Source organism: Triticum urartu, chromosome 4 (genome assembly GCF_003073215.2).
Source record: "Triticum urartu cultivar G1812 chromosome 4, Tu2.1, whole genome shotgun sequence".
NCBI classification, from domain to species: Eukaryota; Viridiplantae; Streptophyta; class Magnoliopsida; order Poales; family Poaceae; genus Triticum; species Triticum urartu.
Genome location: NC_053025.1, coordinates 504,062,691 through 504,086,627, shown reverse-complemented (window position 1 = coordinate 504,086,627; position 23,937 = coordinate 504,062,691). Strand labels below are relative to the sequence as shown.

General features: G+C 41.9%; 1 protein-coding gene across 1 annotated transcript; it reads right to left on the bottom strand.

Annotated features, from left to right (window-relative positions):
- Positions 1-873: 873 nt before the first annotated feature.
- On the bottom strand, positions 874-13,698 carry LOC125552298 (MADS-box transcription factor 1-like). Its single transcript, XM_048715793.1, has 8 exons — positions 13,272-13,698; positions 3,634-3,709; positions 2,713-2,774; positions 2,522-2,621; positions 1,915-1,956; positions 1,774-1,815; positions 1,482-1,624; positions 874-1,308 (listed from the first exon to the last, which is right to left on the bottom strand). The coding sequence occupies exons 1-8, from the start codon at positions 13,454-13,456 to the stop codon at positions 1,212-1,214; spliced, it is 747 nt and encodes a 248-aa protein (XP_048571750.1). The 5' UTR covers positions 13,457-13,698; the 3' UTR covers positions 874-1,211.
- Positions 13,699-23,937: the final 10,239 nt, after the last annotated feature.

Below are 23,937 nucleotides of genomic sequence, written 5' to 3'. Positions count from 1 at the left end.
ATGGCGGTGAAGACGGGGACGGGACGTGATAGACCGTTAAACCTAGACAAATCTCGGGGAAAATCGAGCTTGGAGGTCGAGCTTCGAGAGGAGAAAGCTTAACTAGCGTGGCTCGGGCATTTCATCGAACACCTCATGTGCATAGGAGGTGAGCTAAAGCACCCAAATGCCCTCTCCTCGCCGGCCAAAAAAAAGAAAGCACTGTGGAGTGCTCTGCTGCGGCGACGGGGTATATATAGGCAACTCATTTGTCCCGGTTCGTGGCTGAAACCGGGACTAAAGCCCAGCTTTCTGTCCCGGTTCGAGCCAAGAACCGGGACCGATGTTTGTGGGCCAAGAGCGAGGCTCATTGGTCCCGATTCATGCCTAGAACCGGGACAAATTGGTCCGTACGAACCGGGACCAATGCCCATGAGGCCCCGGCTGGCCCCCTGGGCTAAAGAACCGGGACGAATGCCCCCATAAGTCCCGGTTCGTGACTGAACCGGGACTAATGGGCTTGCCCTGCCCAAACCAAAGCCCTGTTTTCTATCAGTGATGGTGCGGCAGGGCCCTGCTAAGAGAGGTTGTTACTCGTAGCCATAGCTACCGGCTAGTGGAGAGCAAATAGCGGATCAGTAGCAGCACTACTTGTGTACCTCTACTAAAGGACTTGTAAGTTTGTAACCAGTTGTATTGACATGGGAAAGAGAACAAGAGAAAAGGCAGAAGTGCGTTGCCAGAAAACTCTGTGTTTTTGTGTCCAGTGTGTCCTCGTGTGAGTGTGTGTTCTTCAAGTGCGTGTTCAACCTCCACCTCGTGTGTGTGTGTCCTGGGAAACCCGACAGTCGGCACCGCCGGACAGCGTGACTGAGATAAACCTTATTTCACGTGGACACAATGCCAATTTTTGGCATCAAACTGATTATGCTCTAAATCCATACAACAAGAGGAATTTTGATTCATACATATGGTTCGTAATGACCACACGTTCAGCACACAAAATATAACAAGTGACACACAAATCGAAATATATTAGCTACGTACGGGACGCAACGCCAGGCCACGTGATGTCCCACTCCCATGTCCGTGGATGAATAAACCATTACAATAGATACGTACTCGACTCCTGTTTATTCTTCCGAAAAGTGCCAAGAGCAGCGATCTCAATACATAGACCAGTGACTACATCAGTCATATGCAGAGTTTCTGGACTCCAGATTCGACGTCAATCATATCCAACCTGCAGATGTTCCAAGTCCATGAAGGCGCTGAGAAGCCATGTCTTCGTTGTTGTTCGGCTGGTCCACGTAGACCTGATTATTGTACCTTTCACACAGGAAAAGAAGCCACGTCAACTGACCGAACACTCATGTTCTGAACAATTATAAATTGGAAGAACAGGTCATGGATGACTCGTTTGGGTACTATACTGCAGAAAAATAGTTTATACCTAGGAGAGATTTGTAAGGTTACACTGATTGCCATGTAGAAAGACATACCCAACTTGCATGGAGGAATCATGTTCCGGGTGTTGCACAAGTCCTGGATAAGTAGTATCAATGGCATGCCCACTTGAGCTACTCTGTCCTCTATCTTGCCAGGCCATATGGAGCGCATTCTCGGCACAGCTGGTGTCTTGCAACTGGCACTCGCAAGAAAACAGTGAGAAATTTATTCTGCCACATTTGACTCAATTTTTTGGATTAGAATTAATATAGTTTTATATTTCGTGTAGTTTACAAACTTCGTCAAGCAAGGGTATGAATATAGTTTTAAGCTCGATGGTAGTACCTTCTTCCTCAGGTCTTTGTTTTGATCCTGCAATTCTTGCTCCTGCAGATAATCGTTTTGCCAGCCATGCATTATATATATTACAAGAAGAAGCATGCAATATAGGGCGAGGATTATTTGAAGTTCATGATTCATCATTACCTTACTTTTCAGGTCATATAGCTCATCAAGTAATACTTTATTCTGCAAAAATATATGTTTCTTTGTCATAAATCAAGGAAAAACTAGCCACAGAACTGTGATATATGTATATTTCAGCTAATGCTATAGAAAAATGTCTTAAAAGTTCAGATACATCCTAACAACAATTTATACAGCATCATTTAGATGCTGTGAAGTTAACAGGTTTTCACCAAGACAATTCGTAACTAATACATCTTATTAAGCTGAAGCAGCTTGTTCATGCTTATGTCTTGGGAGATTTGGAAAGAGCGTAATGCAAGGGTTTTTCGTAACACCGCTGCTACGGCGATGATGCTCGTCGCGAAGATAAAAGAGGAGGCTCATCTTTGGGCTATTGCCGGTGCCACGCACTTGAGTATTGTAATGCCGCGAGAGTAGATATTTGTCTCCCGCTTTGCGGTTATTTGTCTTAAACCTTCTTCCTTAATCAATGAAAATGGCAAATCTTTTGCCTTGTTTCAAAAAAAAATTAAGCTGAAGCAGTATCTGTATAACAGAAAAACATCTGAGGCTGCTGAACCTGAGCTTATATAATACTTATACATGAAATGTTCAAGTTCTGTACCTTTCTTGTCCTGATATGCTTGAGGGATATGTCTATTTGGTTCTCAATTTGCTCAAGTTCCTTCATGCTAAGTGGGCCCAGATCCTCACCGAGAATATTTCTACGACATGAGAACAAGGACTCATAAGGTGGAGCGACATTGGAATATATATACACTGTAAGTAACCATCCATCCCACCTCTGGAAACTACCTTTGTGAACTTTCAAGATATTCAAGTCTGGTCTTCAGCTTCAGATATTGCTGGTAATTTATCTAGTTTCGACAACAAAATAATGCATGGTACATGTCAGTTCAAGCGACATAATACTTGCCATACGTGGAAAAGAGAAGCTAAAATGTACAGTCATGAACATGACAACAAACCATATTGGCCAAAGAAACAAGACAGTTCAAACAAAATGTCGTCCCATCAAATGAAAGCTATGAAAGATTGAAAACAACAACAGACTGCAAGACAGTGCAATGTTCAGCCTGGAGCTAGACTTGGACAATCACCTGAATTTAATGTTGCTATGTGTTGATGTTTGCGGCACATGGCAATTAGTTATAATATCCTTTTTATATTATTATTTCCATATATTTTGGTTGTAAACATTCCACCAGGCCTCACACGTTAGTGACATGATGCATGGTTATTGTTCCATGACTGTATTGTTTTCTTCTTTTTGCCTTAGCTATAGTATTAATAATAGTGTGCAAACTTCATGGTATTGCTCTAGATAAATACATTTGCATAATGAGTTTAATCAAATTCTCATTTTAATAGACGGGAAAAGGAACCCATAGGCAACGACGACCAATATATGCCTCATAGAAAACAAAAGCATATACTTGTTATTAATCCTTTTATACAGTCATATAATTTAATCTTGAATGGACATTTCTTTTCAATCACATTGTATATTTATTTCGTTCTATGAAACTATAGACATTTAAAAGAGAACGTGTTCATCGCAAAAACATAACAAAATAAAAGAGAACGTGTTGTCTACTCTCTTGTATAACTCTGCCTTTTGTTTTTGCAAAAACGGCAGGCTACAGCTTTAATGCAAGGAGAGGTATAACCCCTTTATATTCAGGAAGGTGTTAAGAACTTGAGATGCATGCTTACTTCATTTTCTGCTAGAGGGGTTGCTTCTTGTGAGTTGCAGTTGCAGGTGCGGTATCTCTCAAGTGTTTTGTACATGCTGTTGACATATGAAAGCGAAGGATCAGTTTATATTGCTGGATATGCGAAAAATGTAGAAAAGTAAAGGCATTATAATAATTATTATTATTGTTTCAACTGGCCAGCAATGCTGGTGTTTCATTGAATTAACGGGATAGAGCGACAAATAGTTTGACAAGTGATCAAGTGAAGGCATTTATAATGATCCACAAAGGATAGGAAAATGTACAAAATTGAATTTTAGTATGTGTGCAACACTTCACTCACTGAGATGTGGTTCATCCTAGTAACATATAATGCATGGTAGGGGACGCCAAACATAAGCTGGTAATGGCAGAGCTTCGTTGGAACAAAATTGGGCCACGATCCACCTAGTTTTTTTAGCAAAGCACTCTGCCTGAGAGAGAAAAACTTGGCTCTGCCTAATATTGCCTGCCCAGGCATTGCACATGCACAATAACTCCGCCGCTAAAGTGGGGCGGCGCCTAAGCATGCACGGGGTTTACCTGTTGCCCCTTCCATAAGCAAGTCCCACTCTAAGGTTTCTCCGCCTCTTGCCGGTGCCGTCAGCGATCTGCCTCATTTCCTGTGGCCTTATTGCCATGAAGGCATGGTGGATCTCGGCCCTTGCTGACGGGAGGGCTCCTGCTCTGTTTTAGTTTTTTTTTTTAGTTTGTGCAGGGATTGTGTCTAGCTCAGGAAGACGAGCCTGTGGTGGATCCCTAAAGATGGAATAAGGTTCTCCCCGCCTTAGCCCCCATCCCGGCGGCGCGTCTAGCATCGTCGGCAGGCATGTGGAAATGTGTCTCCAATGGATCTCGCGGGATTCGGTCGGTGTTTATCTTGGTGGATCTGAGAGAAATAGTCATGCCTAGCCGAACTGCTATCTGGTTAGCTCCTCAACTTTGAGGAGTCAAGCCCAAAAACTTGCCAGCTCCCTCATTTTTGAGTGCCCACAAACGATTCTCAGCAAAAAAATCCCCCTCCCAACTCCCGCCAGCGGCGCCTCACTTCCCGCCTCCATTGTGCAATGTAGGTGCCGCAACTACCGTAGGCCACAATTCTAACAGGAATGGGACCACAAGCCGCCTCTGCAACCCCCATGCCACTCCCGTCGGCGTAGCGCCGGCGGAGTCATTGCCACTGAAGTTGACGGCAGCCCCGCCGCCCATGCCAAGAAAGCGGCTAGGAATGAAGAGCATGGTGCGGAACACCGCGCCATCAACAAATGCTGGCGGCGAGGTCACGCCATCTGCGAAGACGACCGTCACCCTTCGCTTGCTCTGGCCAATGGCAAGTGGGCGAGGAAGCCAACGGCAACGGACAAGGCCCGCAATGAGGCGACGATGAAGAAGAAGAATGTGCCCACACCCACGCCTTCTCTCTGTCTGGCCCTCTAGGTCTATCTAGTCGTCACCCATGATGTCGTTGGTTGAAAAACAGTGATTATTATTGTAATCTACATCATATGATGCAATTGGCTCCTTGATCATGCATGTTTCAATATGAAGAAGTGGGTGGAGTCAAGGAAACAAATACAATTTTGCCCCGTAGTATGGGGTCAACTTCCATGTTTGATTCACCACCACCTTATGATCAAACGGGGTACATGAAAATAGTAGATAGAGGGGAATGCCCAAAGATATATCGTAGGAGAAAATAGTGACATGGTAGTTTTACCCAAGTTTAGACCCCCATTTGTGTAATAACCCTACATCCAACTTATAGATGCATATTGTCGAATTGGAGATTACAATTTTTTTTTGAATCTGTCGACTATGTCATGGAAATTGATGTTCTCGAGCGGGCAGGAGCTTCTCGATTTGAACTTACTTCATCTTTATTCATACGTAGGTCCTTATGTTCTCCATTCATAACTATGAAAAGAGCAAAGAGCCTTGGCTAATTTCTATGAAGTTCAACAAATGAAGAAGGACCTGAGAATGTAGTTGGATAAACAATGAAGCAAAGATAGGATGCGTGAACTCAACAACACAAACAAAGAAGCGAGATAAGAATGACAAAAAAGATGATGGCTTTGAGTTATTTTGTATATGTCATGTTCCTATAATGTGCTATACAATTCCATTGATATTTGAATGTAAAACAAATATTATTGCCAATCAATGACGAATGAAGCTATTATAAGAATAAAAAGAACAACCAGATGGTTAGTAGGGCCAATTTTCACACAGCTATCCCATGAAATTTTGAAGTGGGAAAACCAACCACACTAAATCCTTTGGTAGGTGGCAATAACTGACTGCGATACAAGCTATTCCAGATGGATCTTATTCTGGGCCGTCTAGAAACCATAGATTTAAATCGCGGGCGAACGGAAATCGCGGAAGGAAAATCTGCCACGAAAGGTAACGAAGAAACAACGCGATCTCCGGCGATGGCGGCGCGATCTCCGGCGATGGCGGCGCGATCTCCCGCGATCCTAGGAAGGAAACAAATCGCGGGGCAGATTTCACGCGACGATAGCGCCGCGATAGCGGTCTTTTCGCCTGCGATTTTAAACTATGCTAGAAACCCTCTATCCCGGTCAATCGTGGTCGTCAATCTATGAAAGCCGCTGGAATCAGCACCCCGTTGGCACATTACACATATACACACCAATAATGGGCTTTCTAAGCTGACTAGATGGCCTATATACTCTAGTAGTGTATGTTGTTTGCGTGTAGGTCAAATATTGTTTTTTTTTTTTACAAAGGCTGGATTTCATTTACTCAAAATCAAGCATCAAGAGGATACAAACACAATGAGTACACATCCGGCCTCTGCCTAGTTAGGATGCACACATCCACACCAACACACACAAACAAGCCAACAACTAGCAAAGTCATATACGACCAAAACTATGCTTAGGCGACAAAAACCCCGGTAGCAATCAGATCTGCGATCGGCAAACTACAGCAATGACCATTTCCGCACCAATCATCCCATGTCACTACACGGACGACGAGGTTCTTCAACAGTGACACCTTCAGGAAGGGTGTGACACTCAAGCGCCGCCATCACCGGATCCCCAAGGCCAGAATCTAGGTTTTCACCATGAATAATCAGACCGAGTATATCCAAGAATGACTTCACTAAGGTAATGATGTAGACAAAACATCGCCATTGCCAGGTATGATCAACTTAGGAAGACCTAGGCTTTCACCGAGGAGCTTGAGTCTGGGTGCTCGAGTAGCACCACCATTGAAGTCACTCATATATTGTCGCCACCACTTTTCCACAGTCCCAGCAGCTACATGCCATGTACGATTGATACCGCTGCACAACCATTCCTCTGCGTCAAGACATCATCCATAGTTTGCATCTCACCGCCGAAGTCAAAACCACCCAAATCTGAAGAGACAAACTCTTCCAATGACCTTTCGGTGACCACATCCGTCGTGGATCCGTAGGGGTCCATTCACCACCACCATCGTGGAGTCATGCATGCAACCACGATAGGCACCATCGTTGAGATCTAAATCAGAACAACCACGCCAGTTCGACCAAGGACAACACCAAGCTCCAGCAGCACGACTATCAGATAAGACCGTTGTACCGTCCACATGGCCACAGGTACCACAGCCAGATCTAGCAAACACCAGAAATGGCAAAGCCTCGCAGCGGCTGCAAGCTCAGCCATGGCTCACCCAGATCCACATCGGGTCTATCGCTACCATTGTGCTTTGCGTCGCCGCTAAGCCGAAGCAGTATTGCGCCGATCTAGCATCCCGTGGCTACGCTTGGGCAGCCGCGGCCACCAGCCGTACCGCATGCACCGCCAAATGACACGCGGTTCGGCACCAACCTGTTGCGGGATCCCCATCCACAAGCAGGCTGCCCCACATGCGAGACGAGCAGGTCCCGGCGCCCGGGCTTCGCCCAGTGGAAAGCGTCGGCGACGGCGAGGTGAAGGCCGGAGTGGATGGGGCGAGATGTGTGAGATTGCTGCCGCCGCTCGTGTCGCTAGGGAAGGGCGCGGCCAGGTATTTTGGGGTAGTTCAAGCCAAATATTGTGGATGGGGTAAATTACGATCTGTGCAATAAGTCAAAGCAACGGCCCCAACTATGAGGTTTTTTCTAAACTACCAAGTCTTCAAATATTAAGAACATTCTTACAAATACAATGTCATGCATGATTCTCATTGACTAGCAAAGGTACAAATGTTAATTAGTGCAACTGGAGCTAGTGCAAGTAAGAATTTAGAAGTTTCGGTGTCTCACTTCTACAGAGATCTATTCACAATTTCTTGTTGACATATTTTAAATGGTACGTAGCTCATGAACATTTTGCAGCTTTTAATTAGGGGTTGAAGAGTCACTAATCCCTATCAATGTTTTTTGGGGTAGTTCTAATCTTAAAATTTTAAATTGGTTCTGTAACACCTATCAATCAATTGAGTGCCTAAAAGAACTCCCAAAAAATGTGGATCATGGCTCCACCATGGTGCATGCCATATGAGGAAAACGCCCACAAAGAAGGAACTTACTTCAACTCAAGGGGTGAGATCAAAGTCGCCACCAGAATCGGCCAAGCAACTCGCTTCTCTCATGATTTTCATTCACCATCAGCCACAACCCTAAGCGCCACGATCTAGTGATTCTACAGATTGTCTTTTAACATGTTGACTCAGGTCCAACTACCTCTAACATCATTCCTCACAGCATCCTCCTGACCACCTCCTTCTACATGTTTGAGGTGTGGTGCCTTTGGATCGACATGAGGCACATTGCTAGTAACCCTCGTTGCAAACATCCCAATGCGCATTTGAACAAATGTCTAGTTTGAAACTCAATTTCCTGAAAAGTGAACCCTTCCTATCTGGAGAAGCTGCTGGTAAGGCAAACAGTTATAGTGAAATTTTTACTTGTCAATTGGGGAAAATGCCCATGAAATATTTGGGGATTTCTGTGAATAGAAATAGAATTAGAAATGTAGATTGGAAACCTTATGGAAACAAAATTGAGAAAAAATGTGCGTGTTGGCAGGGGAGGCTAATTAATATTGCTGGGAGGTTGGCTCTCGCACAATATTCTATATTTACGATGTCCTTCTAGCCTATACTTGTTGGTGTGAGGAAAAAGGGCTGATTTTCAGAGCTAGAATTGTCTGGTAGAGGGACAAAGATAAGAAAAAGAGTATCGCTTAATGAAATGGTCTGAGGTTTGCCAACCTAAAAACAAGGGGGCCTGGGTCCATTAAATCTGGAAATTATGAACAAACCTCTCCTTGCTAAATGGTGTTGAAGCTAGAAACTGAGAAGAGCTTAGGCGAAACCTCTTGAAACATGAAAGCCTTCAAAATGACTGTATATCTGGGTTAAACTGGAAGCTGGAGACTCCGAGTTCTGCGCAACACCATTGTCTGTTAAAGACTTTTTTTGCAATTTATTAAAAATTAAGTGGGTAATGGGCATAATGTCAGGTTTTGGGAAGACTGGTGGGTTGACGACAAACCCCTCAAGCAGTCTTATTCCATACTCTAAAATTTGTGCTTCACTAGAATCATTACACTTGCTGAGGTGATCAACAAAGGTTGGGAGCAGTTCCACTTCAGGAGAACCTTGTGGAGGGGCACTTTGACATGGTGGAATGAAATTAAAACCCTATGTGCTGATCTGACTCTAACTGAAGAGAAAGATAAACTTATACCAAGTGATTTTTTGTCAAATCTATCTATGAGCAAGTGATACTAAGTAGTGTGAACTTTCCCTTCAAATTTGTGTGGATAAATAATGTACCTCCCAAGATTAGAGTGTCTGATCGATTGATGGTTAGGAAAAGTGTGCCAACTAAAGATAACCTACTAAAAAGAGGCTGGGCCGGGTACTCTAAATGTGTTTTTTTGTGGAAAGGATGAAATGGTTGATCATCTTTCTTGCAATGTCCTGTTGCTAAATTTCCATGGTGTGTGATCCAAAACACCTTTAACCTGCCCCTAAAATTAGGAAAAGGAAAATCTATGTTGGGGATTTTTGCTCTAATGTGGTCTCTTTGGACTTGCATAAATGATATGTGTCTTGAATGCAAGAGGACGATTGATTCTCTTGTGATTCTTTATAAATCTTGTAGGCTTATAGAACATGGTCTGTTTTGCAGAAAAAGAGGAAAAATCAAAGGGAGCTGAGGTGGGAGTAAAGCTTCTAGAGTGTGCATCAAGTGAGGTGCTTCCATGTGTCGAAAGGATGGCGTCCAAGTGTTCTTAGAATCAATAGTGGCTAAAGAAGAGAAGGAAACAGACGGGCCTGAAGAAGATGCTATTGGAGGTCCTTTCGATGTTGTCATGCTTTCTTTGCTGCGTAATCTGGAAAATTATACCAGTTCTTCTCATTACTCATACTCCTGTATTATGTAGTAATCTAGTCCTTTATTTCTGCAATACTGCTGTTTGTAGGGAGTTTCTAATAGACCTCCTGATCTAGTTGCGTCAATAGGTTCTTTTGTCGGCAGAACAGTAATCTGCTAGCTAGTTTGTTTGTCTTTGTTGGGTACTAGAGTCTTAGCTGTCGATCTGGGATTGTCTCGATCGTCAAGCCGGAGCTCTGCTGATGGGCGTGTCTTGGTGGTTTAGCAAAGACCTGATGGATTTCTTAATGAAAATCAGGGGACGACCCCTTTCCGTCAAAAAATAATAAAATTTCATAGGGATTAAAGGTGACATGCATGCATTCCCCACCGCAGATGGACAATCCACGTATCGACCTTGAGAAAGGAGTTACCACCAAATCCATAATGACTTTCATGTTGGCGCTGCTAACCAGATTAGACTTGTCCACTACAAGCCTACATGCAGCTACAACAACCACAACCACACAGAAGAAGCCTAAGGAAGAAATAGTGCAAAGAAAAAAAGTATGATGGTGATACACATGCATCGGCGACGTTCATGAACCACTTCATTGAAGCTACCAGATTCAGTGTAGCCTTTGCTTCCTCAATATCAAAATGCCTCTGATCGAGGTTGATTCTACATGTGGTCTTAAAATTTCCTCAAATGGTTCGTTGTAGCAGTTGGTTGGGGTTGTGGCAATGAACGACATTGACTGGAAATCTGGTCTTCATGTACTGGATCGACCATGAACAATTCGAGGCAATTTTAAGAGCTTTGATCCACCATAAATTTCTAAACCGGGCCTTCATAGGTTAGGTTTGGTGACTATGAAGTTGTGCATGGTGTTTAAGTTCTTTTCGAATGTATTGTTGTGAAGCTCTGCTACTTGCTCCACAGATTTGAATCCTCGGTTTTGGTCTTCATTGATTGGATCCGGTGGTACCACACAATATAGATCATGGTGAATCCTTAAAGGGCTTGAGGAGATGAGCCCATGGCACAATCTAGATCATGTACAATGTGATCCAACTGTGCTAGACCTCGACTCCACAAAGTTAACTCCTTAATTTTTGTCTTCATTGATAACATGCGCTGGTAGGGAACTATATAGATCAAGATAAGCCAATGGCACAATCTAGACTTAGGACAATATGATCCAACCTCGGTCAAGATGTGCTTGAGTAGCCAATGGTACACGCACGTTAAGCCCGATGACCTTGAGATGATCATTCAAGCATGCTTAAGCTCTATTTGGCACTGTGCTAGGCTTTAAGTATAAAATAAATCCTTAACATAATTTTGTTCAAAATCGCCTCATACCCATTAGTCCTAGTAGAAGCATCTACGTAATCTATAACCCCGCTTCGAAATCTATCTCTTGAGTGTGCTAAGAACTTGAATCCATTCTTCGTGGCTTCGAACAATTGTCAGGATGAAAAATCATTTTTCTTGAGTAAAATTTATTGCTTTGGGGAGGCTAAGGAGGTGTAGTATCAATACACATAGTTCTTTGGTTGTGATCTTGGCACCTTTTCTTTCACTTATTTTGGTATCCATTTTCATTATAAAAAAATGCAGAATAGTGACAAAAAGATACGGGGAGGTGAGAATCCCTTTTCAGTTATTTTGGTATCCCTTTCCACATATTTTTAAAGTTGCTAGAAATAAGTGTTTTTTTAATTCGAGAGGTGATGGGCGATGCCCAACCTAATAGTGAGTTTCAAACAGCCTAATGCTGTCCTATATTAATGGAGTGTGTAACTATGCGCGATTTGCAAATGCTCAACTCAGTGAGGATAAAGATGTCTTTAGATGGCTTTTTCATTGGTCCAGACTTTTTTCAGCCATCTCAATGTACAAGGCTCTTTATAGTACGGGCTTTACATTTCAGAAGTAGACGTACGTATTTGGTAACTACACACGCCCCTCAAGGTCAAGCTTTTGTTTTGGTATCTTTTTGAGGCTTCATTCTAACTATGGATAATTTAGCTATAAGGGAGCATGTATTGGTAGTAAGCTTTGTGCTTTACGATGCTAGCTAAAACATTCTGCAGCAAGTTTATATGTTTAGGTCTAGTTCAATATCGGTAATTTTCTTTTCACAAATACGTACACGATCTGGTAGAACATTATTGCGTCTAGAAATACGATCCTCGCGTGAGAGAGTGGAAGTTAGTATATCCGTGTATACATTAAATTTCTCACATGCATGAAGACATATACTGTATAATTTATTATATTGTGCATGCATCAGTTCACATGCATGGGTGTAAATACTACTCCAATCGGTATATTGCATGCAAGCTATATGGGTTGCTTGTTAATTTGTTGACATGACGTGTGATGAGAAAGTTCACTTCACATCCCTGGCGTACGGTTCGGCAGTCAGTGCAAGCAACAACGGTAATTCTACACGGGGCTCAGTGAAAATAGATTAACTACCGGAGATCGAGCTGCTGCTGCCCTCAATGGAACAGTAAAATGGATTACAGATCTCACCTTCTCACCACATCCGAAGCCAAGCTCTCTAGAATCCTAGAGTAAGCCAAGCCACAGATCTCACTGCAGTACGTGTACTGGATTTGCCATTTTGGATGAGAAATATATGGATCTGATGAGCATATATGGGAAATGGGAGGAGATAGAGATCTTGTGAGTAGCATGCTCTAAATATGAAGGAATAAGGAGCAACTTGATGGACCGCTTTCTTTTTCTTGCCGATTATACCAAGTAAGGTAAGTACTTATGATAAGATGTACAGTACATGCAAGTGCTGGATATATAGCTGTCTGTCGCGAACTCAAGAAAACCTCAGGATTGATGTGGTAAACAGATCCGATGCTTAACACTATCTGCTTCAGTTGACCTTCATTTTCACAGCTGCAATGCTCAACAAAAAAGGGGCAGTCGTCAATTTTTTTGATGAATATAGACGGGTGTTTTGTCATGTTTCTTGGTTGACTGAACTGAAGGCAAGAAAGTCAGAGGTTTGTTTGGCCAGATCTTGATGAACCCAATGTGATCTAGTCAACCAGAAGAGACGGGAAAAGATGATGAACGGACAGGGTCGAAACCGAGAGAGAGAGAGAGAGAGAGAGAGAGAGAGAGAGAGAGTAAAGAAACGGCGGATCTGAATTAACCTAAACCGAATTGATTTGGCCATGAAACCTGCGCCGAACTAAGTGAAATAAGACTCTGGAGGTGGCCGATCTATGCTGCCGGAACAACGAGCGCTGATTTAGTTACGTACCATGAGGAGCTTGAGAACTCGAAGAGCCGGCCGCGGCCGGAGAAGATGATGAGGGCGACCTCGGCGTCGCAGAGCAGCGATAGCTCGTAGGCCTTCTTGAGTAGCCCGTTCCGGCGCTTGGCGAACGTCACCTGCCGGCTTATCTTGTTCTCGATCCGCCTCATCTCCACCTTCCCCCGACCCATCTCCTTTCTCCCTCCTCCCTCCCCCCCTCTCTCTCTCGCTCTCTCTCTCCGTGTTCTCTCCTGTTTTTTGCCGCCGGCAGAGGGATGTCTGATCGTATGCTTTGCTTGCACGGTGCTTAAGTCTCTCTCGCTCTCTCTAGAAATTCCTGGTTCCACCCAGTCTCTCACCTATCATCTATCAATCACCACAGATCACTAGCTCAGCCACCCGTTTGAGTCGCTCTCTCTCTCTCTCTCTCTGTACTGTAGCTCGGGGGAAGTTGGTGGGGGAGGGAGTGATTGATGACTTGATGTGAGGTTAGTTCGCACTGACTCGGCCCTTCGCTGGAGACGCAACAGTGCCTACCCGGACCGGAATCCATCTCCACAGCGAGGTGGAGAACGGGCACGCTTATCTAGTTATCTGCGTATATGTACCAGCTCGGGGCAGTAAAGGTGGGCGCACGTCAGACAGCAGACGTGGGAGATGGATGGGGAAAAGACGGGTGGCACGTGTCGACGGCCCGCTGGAGGAAGGAGACGAGTTCATTATGACATCGCTGCTAGTACCTTTCTAGGGCTTCGTAGGACTTCTCTTTCCTGTCAGCTCTCTGATCTATCTTTACTTTTTCAGCTCTCTGAACTATCTTAAATTTTGCTCTGGCTCTTTCTCTCTTTTGTTGTGTGCTTCGTCAGGAACACTTTTGCTTGTTTTTATCCTGGAAAATAAAAGAAAATGTTGGGCAGCCCCGTCACAGGCTCAAAGGTAGTGCTGGATTCCCGGCCGGCAGGTTTCCAGTATTTCTGGGTCCTTGAGTTGGAGTACGAAGGAATATAAATTAGTTTGAAAACATAGAATTAGGCCCCATTTGAACGTGGCAACTATAAAAACAGACAAGAATAGAAAAATGCATTGATTGAGAAAAAATGTAACCAGAATGTCCTCCACAAGTCTAACATATTCCTTTGTTTTGGAGTTTTTTCCTTTCCTGGCAGAGCTTCGGCCATATATGACTTTGCTATTTGCCAACGTCATTCTTTGTCTGTGTGTTATTGCTAGTTGCGTGCATATATATTAGTCATGCAGAGGCCGGCTATGCACTCATTGTGTTTGTATTCCCTTAATGCTACATTTTGAGTCAATAAATGCACCTTTGGCCCAAAAAAAGGTTCACTATTTTATGACATACCAGTTTCTTAATAATTAGTATAAATAGACAATTAAGTTCCTAGTCTCCTTCGTCTTTAATCGAATTACGGCTCATCTGCATCCCTATTTAGAATAAGATGAACAACACTGACATGGGGCATGCACATTTTTTATTTTGCACTGGCCATAACGCCTCCAATATAGGTTTCCGAACGAAAAAATGTTGTTGGACATACCAACACAGTGATTGACCCCCCTTTCACCCCACCCCATTAGATTGGACCCTGCTGCTTGCATGCGAGTGGGCACCATCGAGATGCATTAGCGGCGTCCCCACGATCGTCTATGGCGACAGCTGCCGCGCATGCGTGTTTCATCCTCGGCACGCTTGGGGCATCCGGAGCTACCTAATGTTTAGAAAATGTCGGGCATGCTTGGCTCGTCGTGAGTCATGCCACCGATGTTGTGCCGGATCTAGAGGTCAAGATCTGGCCTAGCGGAGGTGTGTCTGCGGTCATCCTCATGTGACATCATTGCTCTCTCCTTCCGGACTACTCGGGTTGGCTTCCTATTGTTGGCATGGTTGGTTAGTGCGGGAAGGGTGGAGGTCGAGGCAGTTCCAAGTGAAAACTTGCTTTTGGCCTTCATCGGAACCAACTGCACTGATGCTTGCGAGCGCTATTCCCCTCCTAGGATGCACTGCTATGGAGCATATGTGGTAGCTTGGCAGCGCTCTGGGTTGCTGCCATTAGTAGAAAAAGGGCCTTTTATCCTGGTTCTAGAGGGCCTTTAGTCCCGGTTCTGGAATCAGGACTAAAGGGTCGTTACTAAATGTCCCTTTCTTTAGTCCTGGTTCTTATACGAACCGGGTCTAAAGGCACTCCACGTGGAGGCTACTTGGAGGTCTACCTTTTAGTCCCGGTTGGTAACACCAACCGGTACTAAAGAATTTTTTTAAAAGAAATTTGGAAAAAAAATTGAATTTTTTCCCGATTTTCAAATTTCTGAATTATTTTAACCTCTAATCTCTAATCACCCCTTATCACTGCTCAATTTAATCTCTAATCACCCTCATCATTCCAAATCATCTAACTTCCTGGACGGTCACCCATCCTCCCACTCCCCCAGCCTGAGCACGCTTAACTTCCGGGTTCTATTCTCCCTCGTTTTCAAGTCTGCACTTGTTTTTTTCCTGACAATAGTAAGATGTCAATCCTATTAAACCCTCAGGAGTTTAGCTTGAGCATGAAGTCACAAATTTCACTGTTTGAATTTGAAACTATTGTTCTAAAAGACAATAATTATTTAGTAACACTAATAATTCTTGAATAAGTAGTTTGACCATTGTTTGACCACAGTTTGACCACAATTTGACCAGATTTGACCAAAATTCAAAAAAACAGAAATAATTGTTTAGTAACACTAATACTTCTTGAATAAGTAGTTTGACCATAGTTTGACCAGATTTAACGAAAATTAGAAAAACTAAAATTTGAGCATAACTTTTTTTCCTTTTGAAATTTGAGGATTCTAAAAATTTGCAAACAGGCCGCAGGCAGTCAAAATCGGATGCGGATTTTCGTGCTGAACATTTTGATATATTATACGTTTTTTCTGACATCGTATGCAAAAGTTATGGCTATTTTACATTTTCCCTACACTTTTTGCAAAACATGTCCAAATTTAAGTTTTTAAATTTTCCTAACTAGTAGATGTAGTAACATAACTACATCTCGAAGGATTTTAACTTTTGAAGTATTTATCATTTTTCTTTTGCTTTTTACAAAACTGAAAAGGCGATACACGGGGGGGGGGGGGGGGGTAGGATTTGAAAATTGCACCATTAGTCTCAACCCCATTAGTCTAACCTTTAATACCAGCTGGTGCCTAATACGTCCATTTTGCATCATGCTTTTATATCGATATTTATTGCATTATGGACTGTTATTTCGATTTATGTCACAATACTTATGGTTATTCTCTCTTATTTTACAAGGTTTGCATAAGGAGGGAGAATGCCAACAGCTGGAATTCTGGGCTGGAAAAGGAGCAAATATTAGAGACCTATTCTGCGCAACTCCAAAAGTCCTGAAACTCCATGGAACATCTTAAAATAAATAAAGAAAAATCCTCGCCAAAGATGAAGGCTAGGGGGCCCACACCCTGCTCACGAGGGTGGGGGGCGCCCCCCCTAGGGCGCGCCCCCTACCTCGTGGGCCCCCTGGTGGCTCTCCGACGTCCATCTTCTCCTATATGAAGTACTTCGATGAGAAAAAATAAGAAGGAACTTTTCGGGACGAGACTCCGCTGCCATGAGGCGGAACCTTGGCGGATCCAATCTAGAGCTTCGGCAGAGCTGTTCTGCCGGGGATACTTCCCTCCGGGAGGGAGAAATCATCACCACCGTCATCACCAACGCTCCTCTCATCGGGAGAGGGAAATCTCCATCAACATCTTCACCAGCACCATCTCATCTCCAAACCCTAGTTCATCTCTTGTATCCAATTCTTGTCTCCAAGTCCGGGATTGGTGCTAGTAGGTTGCTAGTAGTGTTGATTACTCCTTGTAGTTGATGCTAGTTGGTTTGTTTGGTGGAAGATCATATGTTCAGATTCTATATGCATATTCTTACCCCTCTGATTATGAACATGAATATGCTTTGTGAGTAATTACGTTTGTTCCTGAGGACAAGGGAGAAGTCTTGCTATTAGTAGTCATGTGAATTTGGTATTCGTTTGATATTTTGATAAGATGTATGTTGTCTAGCCTCTAGTGGTGTTATGTGAACGTCGACTACATAACACTTCACCATTATTTGGGCCTAGAGGAAGGCATTGGGAAGTAATAAGTAGATGATGGGTTGCTAGAGTGACAGAAGCTTAAACCCTAGTTTATGCGTTGCTTCGTAAGGGGCTGATTTGGATCCATATGTTTCATGCTATGGTTAGGTTTACCTTAATACTTTTGTTGTAGTTGCAGATGCTTGCAATAGAGGTTAATCATAAGTGGGATGCTTGTTCAAGTAAGAACAACACCCAAGCACCGGTCCACCCACATATCAAATTATCAAATTATCAAAGTATCGAACGCGAATCATATGAACGTGATGAAAACTAGCTTGACGATATTCCCATGTGTCCTCGAGAGCGCTTTTCCTATTATAAGAGTTTGTTCCGGCTTGTCCTTTGCTACAAAAGGATTGGGCCACCTTGCTGCACTTTATTTACTTTTGTTACTTGTTGCTCGTTACAACCTATCTTATCACAAAACTATCCGTTACCACTTATTTCAGTACTTGCAGAAAATACCTTGCTGAAAACCGCTTATCACTTCCTTCTGCTCCTCGTTGGGTTCGACACTCTTACTTATCGAAAGGACTACGATAGATCCCCTATACTTGTGGGTCATCAAGACTCTTTTCTGGCGCCGTTGCCGGGGAGTGTAGCGCCTTTGGTAGGTGGAATTTGGTAAGGAAAAATTTATATAGTGTGCTGAAATTTACTGTCACTTGTTACTATGGAAAGTAATTCTCTGAGGGGCTTGTTCGGGGTATCTTCACCTCGTCCAGTAGACCAAAGAGTTTCTCCTCAACCTACTGAACCTATTGAAAATGAAACTCCTTTTGAATTTCCTTCGGGTATGATGGAAAAACTGCTAGCTAACCCTTTTACAGGAGATGGAACAAAGCATCCTGATGAGCACTTAATATATGTGGATGAAGTTTGTGGATCATTTAAGCTTGCAGGTATACCCGATGATGTTGCTAAGAAGAAGGTCTTCCCTTTATCTTTTAAGGGAGACGCATTGATATGGTATAGGCTATGTGATGATATGAGATTCTAGGACTATAAAAGATTGAAGTTGGAATTTCATCAAAAGTATTACCCTATGCATCTTGTTCATCGTGATCGCAATTATATATATAATTTTTGGCCTCGCGAAGGTGAAAGCATCGCTCAAGCTTGGGGGAGGCTTAAATCAATGTTATATTCATGCCCCAATCACGATCTCTCAAGAGAAATGATTATTCAAAATCTATATGCTCAGCTTTTTGATAACAATCGCACCATGCTCGATACTTCTTGTGTTGGCTCTTTTATGATGAAGACTACTGAATTCAGATGGAATTTATTGGATAGAATTAAACGCATCTCTGAAGATTGGGACCTCGACGAAGGTAAGGAGTCAGGTATGACACCTAAGTTTGATTGTGTTAAATCTTTTATGGATACCGATACTTTCAGTAAGTTTAGCACTAAATATGGACTTGACTCTGAGATAGTAGCTTCTTTCTGTGAATCTTTTGCTACTTATGTTGATCTCCCTAAGGAGAAGTGGTTTAAATATCATCCTCCCATAGAAGTAAAAGCAGCTGCACCTATTAAAGTTTTATAATGATCCTATTGTTCCTACTTCTTATATTCAGAAACCACCTTTCCCTGTTAGAATAAAGGATCATGCTAAAGCTTCAACTGTTGTTCGTAAAAGCAATATTAGAACTTATACACCTCCTGAGCAAGTTAAAGTAGAACCTAATATTGCTATTGTTAAATATCTCTTGTCTGATAATATTGATGGGCATGTTATTTAGTTCGAAGGTGAAACTGCTAGAATTGCTAAACCTTATGATAAAGATAAACATAGACCTGTGGTAGGCGTGCCTGTTATTTCTGTTAAAATAGGAGATCATTGTTATCATGGCTTATGTGATATGGATGCTAGTGCTAGTGTTATACCACATACTTTATACGAAGAAATTAAGAATGAAATTGCACCTGCTGAGTTAGAAGATATTGATGTTACTATTAAACTTGCTAATAGAGATACTATTGCACCAATTGGAATTGTTAGAGATGTTGAAGTCTTGTGTGGGAAAACTAAATATCCTGCTGATTTTCTTGTTCTTACTTCTCCGCAAGATAGCTTTTGTCCCATTATATTTGGTAGACCCTTCTTAAATACTGTCAATGCTACCATAGATTGCACAAAGAATGTTGTTACTGTTGGCTTGGATGATATGGTTCATGAGTTTAATTTCTCTAAATTTAGTAAACAACATCGTGAGGAAGAATTACCTAGTAAGGATGAAATTATTGGTCTTGCTTCTATTGCCGTACCTCCTAGTGATCCTTTAGAACACTATTTGCTAGACCATGAAAATGATATGTTCATGAATGAAAGAAGGGAAATAGATGAAGTATTCTTTAAACAGGAACCTATTCTGCAACAAATTTGCCTGTTGAAATCTTAGGGGATCCTCCTCCACCCAAGGGAGATCCCGTGTTTGAGCTTAAACCGTTGCCTGATAATCTTAAATATGCTTATCTTGATGAAAAGAAGATATATCCTGTTATTATTAGTGCTAACCTTTCAGAGCATGAACAAGAAAGATTATTGAAAACTCTGAAGAAGCATCGTGCTGCTATTGGATATACTCTTGATGATCTTAAGGGCATTAGTCCCACTCTATGTCAACATAAAATAAATTTGGAAGCAGATGCCAAACCAGTTCGTGATCCTCAACGACGTCTGAATCCTAAAATGAAAGAAGTGGTAAGAAAAGAAATACTAAAGCTTCTGGAGGCAGGTATAATCTATCCCGTTGCTGATAGTGAGTGGGTAAGTCCTGTCCATTGTGTCCCTAAGAAGGGAGGTATAACTGTTGTTCCTAATGATAAAGATGAATTGATTCCACAAAGAATTATCACAGGTTATAGGATGGTAATTGATTTCCGCAAATTAAATAAATCTACTAAGAAAGATCATTACCCCTTACCTTTTATTGATCAAATGCTAGAAAGATTATGCAAACATACACACTATTGCTTTCTAGATGGTTATTCTGGTTTCTCTCAAATACCTGTGTCGGCTAGAGATCAATCAAAGACTACTTTTACATGCCCTTTTGGTACTTTTGCTTATAGACGTATGCCTTTTGGTTTATGTAATGCACCTACTACCTTTCAAAGAGGCATGATGGCTATATTCTCTGACTTTTGTGAAAAGATTTGTGAGGTTTTCATGGACGACTTTTCTGTCTATGGTTCCTCTTTTGATGATTGCTTGAGCAATCTTGATCGAGTTTTGTAGAGATGTGAAGAAACTAATCTTGTCTTGAATTGAGAAAAGTGCCACTTTATGGTTAATGAAGGTATTGTCTTGGGGCACAAAGTTTCTAAAAGAGGTATTGAAGTTGATAAATCCAAGGTTGATGCTATTCAAAAGATGCCATGTCCCAAGGACATCAAAGGTATAAGAAGTTTCCTTGGTCATGCCGGTTTTTATAGGAGGTTCATTAAGGACTTCTCAAAAATCTCTCGGTCTCTAACTAATTTATTACAAATAGATATACCATTTGTCTTTGATGATGATTGTGTAGAAGCATTTGAAATACTTAAGAAAGCATTGCTCACTGCACCTGTTGTTCAGCCACCTGATTGGAACTTACCCTTTGAAATTATGTGTGATGCTAGTGATTATGCTGTAGGTGCTGTTCTAGGGCAAAGAGTTGATAAGAAATTAAATGTTATTCATTATGCTAGTAACACTCTAGACAATGCTCAAAGAAATTATGCTACTACTGAAAAAGAGCTTTTAGCAGTTGTATTTGCTTGTGATAAGTTCAGATCTTATATTGTTGATTCTAAAGTAACTATTCAAACTGATCATGCTACTATTAAATATCTTATGGAAGAGAAAGATGCTAAACCTAGACTTATTAGATGGGTTCTCTTGCTACAAGAATTTGATTTGCATATTGTTGATAGAAAGGGAGCTGAGAACCCCGTTGCAGACAACTTGTCTAGGTTAGAAAATATTCTTGATGACCCACTACCTATTAATGATAACTTTCCTAATGAACAATTAAATGTTATAAGTACTTCTAGTAGTACTCCATGGTATGCTGATTATGCTAATTATATTGTTGCTAAGTTTATACCACCTAGCTTCACATACCAACAAAAGAAAAAGTCTTCTATGATTTGAACATTACTTTTGGGATGACCCACATCTTTATAAAGAAAGAGTAGATGGTGTTATTAGACGTTGTGTACCTGAGAATGAATAGGAACAGATCCTACACCAGTGTCATTCCGAGGCTTATGGAGGACACCACGCTGGAGATAGAATTGCACATAAGGTATTTTAATCTAGTTTTTATTGGCCTACTCTCTTCAAGGATGACCGTAAGTTTGTCTTGTCTTGTGATGAATGTCAAAGAATTGGTAATATTAGTAGACGTCAAGAAATGCCTATGAATTATTCACTTGTTATTGAACCGTTTGATGTTTGGGGCTTTGATTATATGGGACCTTTTCCTGCCTCTAATGGATACACACATATTTTAGTTGCTGTTGATTACGTTACTAAGTGGGTAGAAGCTATTCCAACTAGTAGTGATGATCATAACACTTCTATTAAAATGCTTAAGGAAGTTATTTTCCCGAGGTTTAGAGTCCCTAGATATTTAATGACTGATGGTGGTTCACACTTTATTCATGGTGCTTTCCATAAAATGCTTGCTAAATATGATGTTAATCATAGAATTGCATCTCCTTATCACCCACAGTCTAGTGGTCAAGTAGAGTTGAGCAATAGAGAGCTCGAATTAATTTTGCAAAAGACTGTTAATAGGTCTAGAAAGAATTGGTCCAAGAAACTTGATGGTGCATTATGGGCTTATAGAACTGCATACAAAAATCGTATGGGTATGTCTCCGTATAAAATGGTTTATGGAAAAGCATGTCACTTACCTCTCGAACTAGAACATAAGGCATATTGGGCTATTAAAGAGCTTAACTATGATTTTAAACTTGCCGGTGAGAATAGGTTATTTGATATTAGCTCACTTGATGAATGGAGAACCCAAGCTTATGAAAATGCCAAGTTGTTTAAAGAAAAAGTTAAAAGATGACATGACAAAAGGATACAAAAGCGTGAGTTTAATGTAGGTGATTATGTATTGCTATACAACTCCCGTTTAAGATTTTTTGCAAGAAAACTTCTCTCTAAATGGTCAAAGAATCAAACATTATATCTCAGGTAATCCCATAAATGTTGAAACCAATATTATTGAAATCGTAACCCCGGAGGAATACATAAGGGACACTTTCCGGAATGTTTCAGACTCCGAAAAGGAATAGGTATGTGGTACGGTAAGTAAACCGACTCCAAAACAATTTTTAAGGCAATATTTCTCCGTTTTGGAATATTTAGAAAAATAGATAAATAAGTAGCAGTCCGGGAAGGACACGAGGGCCCCACGAGGGTGGTGGGCGCGCCCCCTACCTCGTGAGCACCTCGTGTGCCTTCCGGACTCCCTTTTCTTGCACGTTACGTATTTTGGTCTGTAAAATTCATTATATATATTCTCCCGAAGGTTTTGACTCCCGTATCACGCAAAAATCTCCTGTCTTTGTTTCGAGCTGTTTTTCTGACAGATCTAGATTATCATGACGTCCCCAAGTGCTTCTAAGGACAAGTTCTTCAGAAGGTCATCAACCCTTACCTCGCGGAGGTGCTGCGACACCCTCAAACCATTGAGATGCGTGATGGGTTGTTGCACATCCGTGATGTTGAGTCACCAAAGGGAACCGGAAGCGTGGAGACAAGGCTCGAAGCAATGGAGCAACAAGTTTTCAAGTGCCAGGGGATGGTGGAGCGTGGAATCAACGCTAGCCACACGATGCTCGCGGAGTTCACCAACAACTACAAGCCAGATGCCAAGAACACTGAGGAGGCCATCTTCAAGCTATATGAGAAGATCGAGCACCTCCAAGCCCAAATCTATGACCTGCAAAACCAAAACTGTGAGTATGAATATAGATTCAAAAGAATGAGTTTGGCTGCAGATTCGAGGATTCTGGAGACTCGATCATCCTTCTATGATGGTGAACCTATGCCTTGGAAGATGGATGACAAGCCTGCATCATCAACAACACCTCCACCTTCTTCACCAACCAAGGAGATATAATCACATGGGTATGGGCACTCCCCTTGGCAACTGCCAAGCTTGGGGGAGATGCCCCGGTATCGTATCACAATCACAACTCCTATCTTTACCGTTTTTATTAGTTCGATCCTATTAGTAGTATCTTGATCTAGTAGAATAAAGTTTATGGCATGACCTAGTTTTGAGTTTTGCTTTATGATCTCTCTATGTAATTGAGTCTGTGAGCTATATATAATAAAGATTAGTGTTGAGTCAAGGGCTTGATTATTTTGCCATGATCTTGGGTGAATAAAAGAAAAGAGAAAAAGAATAAAAAGAAACAAGAAGTCCATATTGATCTTATTGAGAGTAATGACTTCACATAGAAAGAGTATGATGATTAAAAGTTGTTGGGAGTTG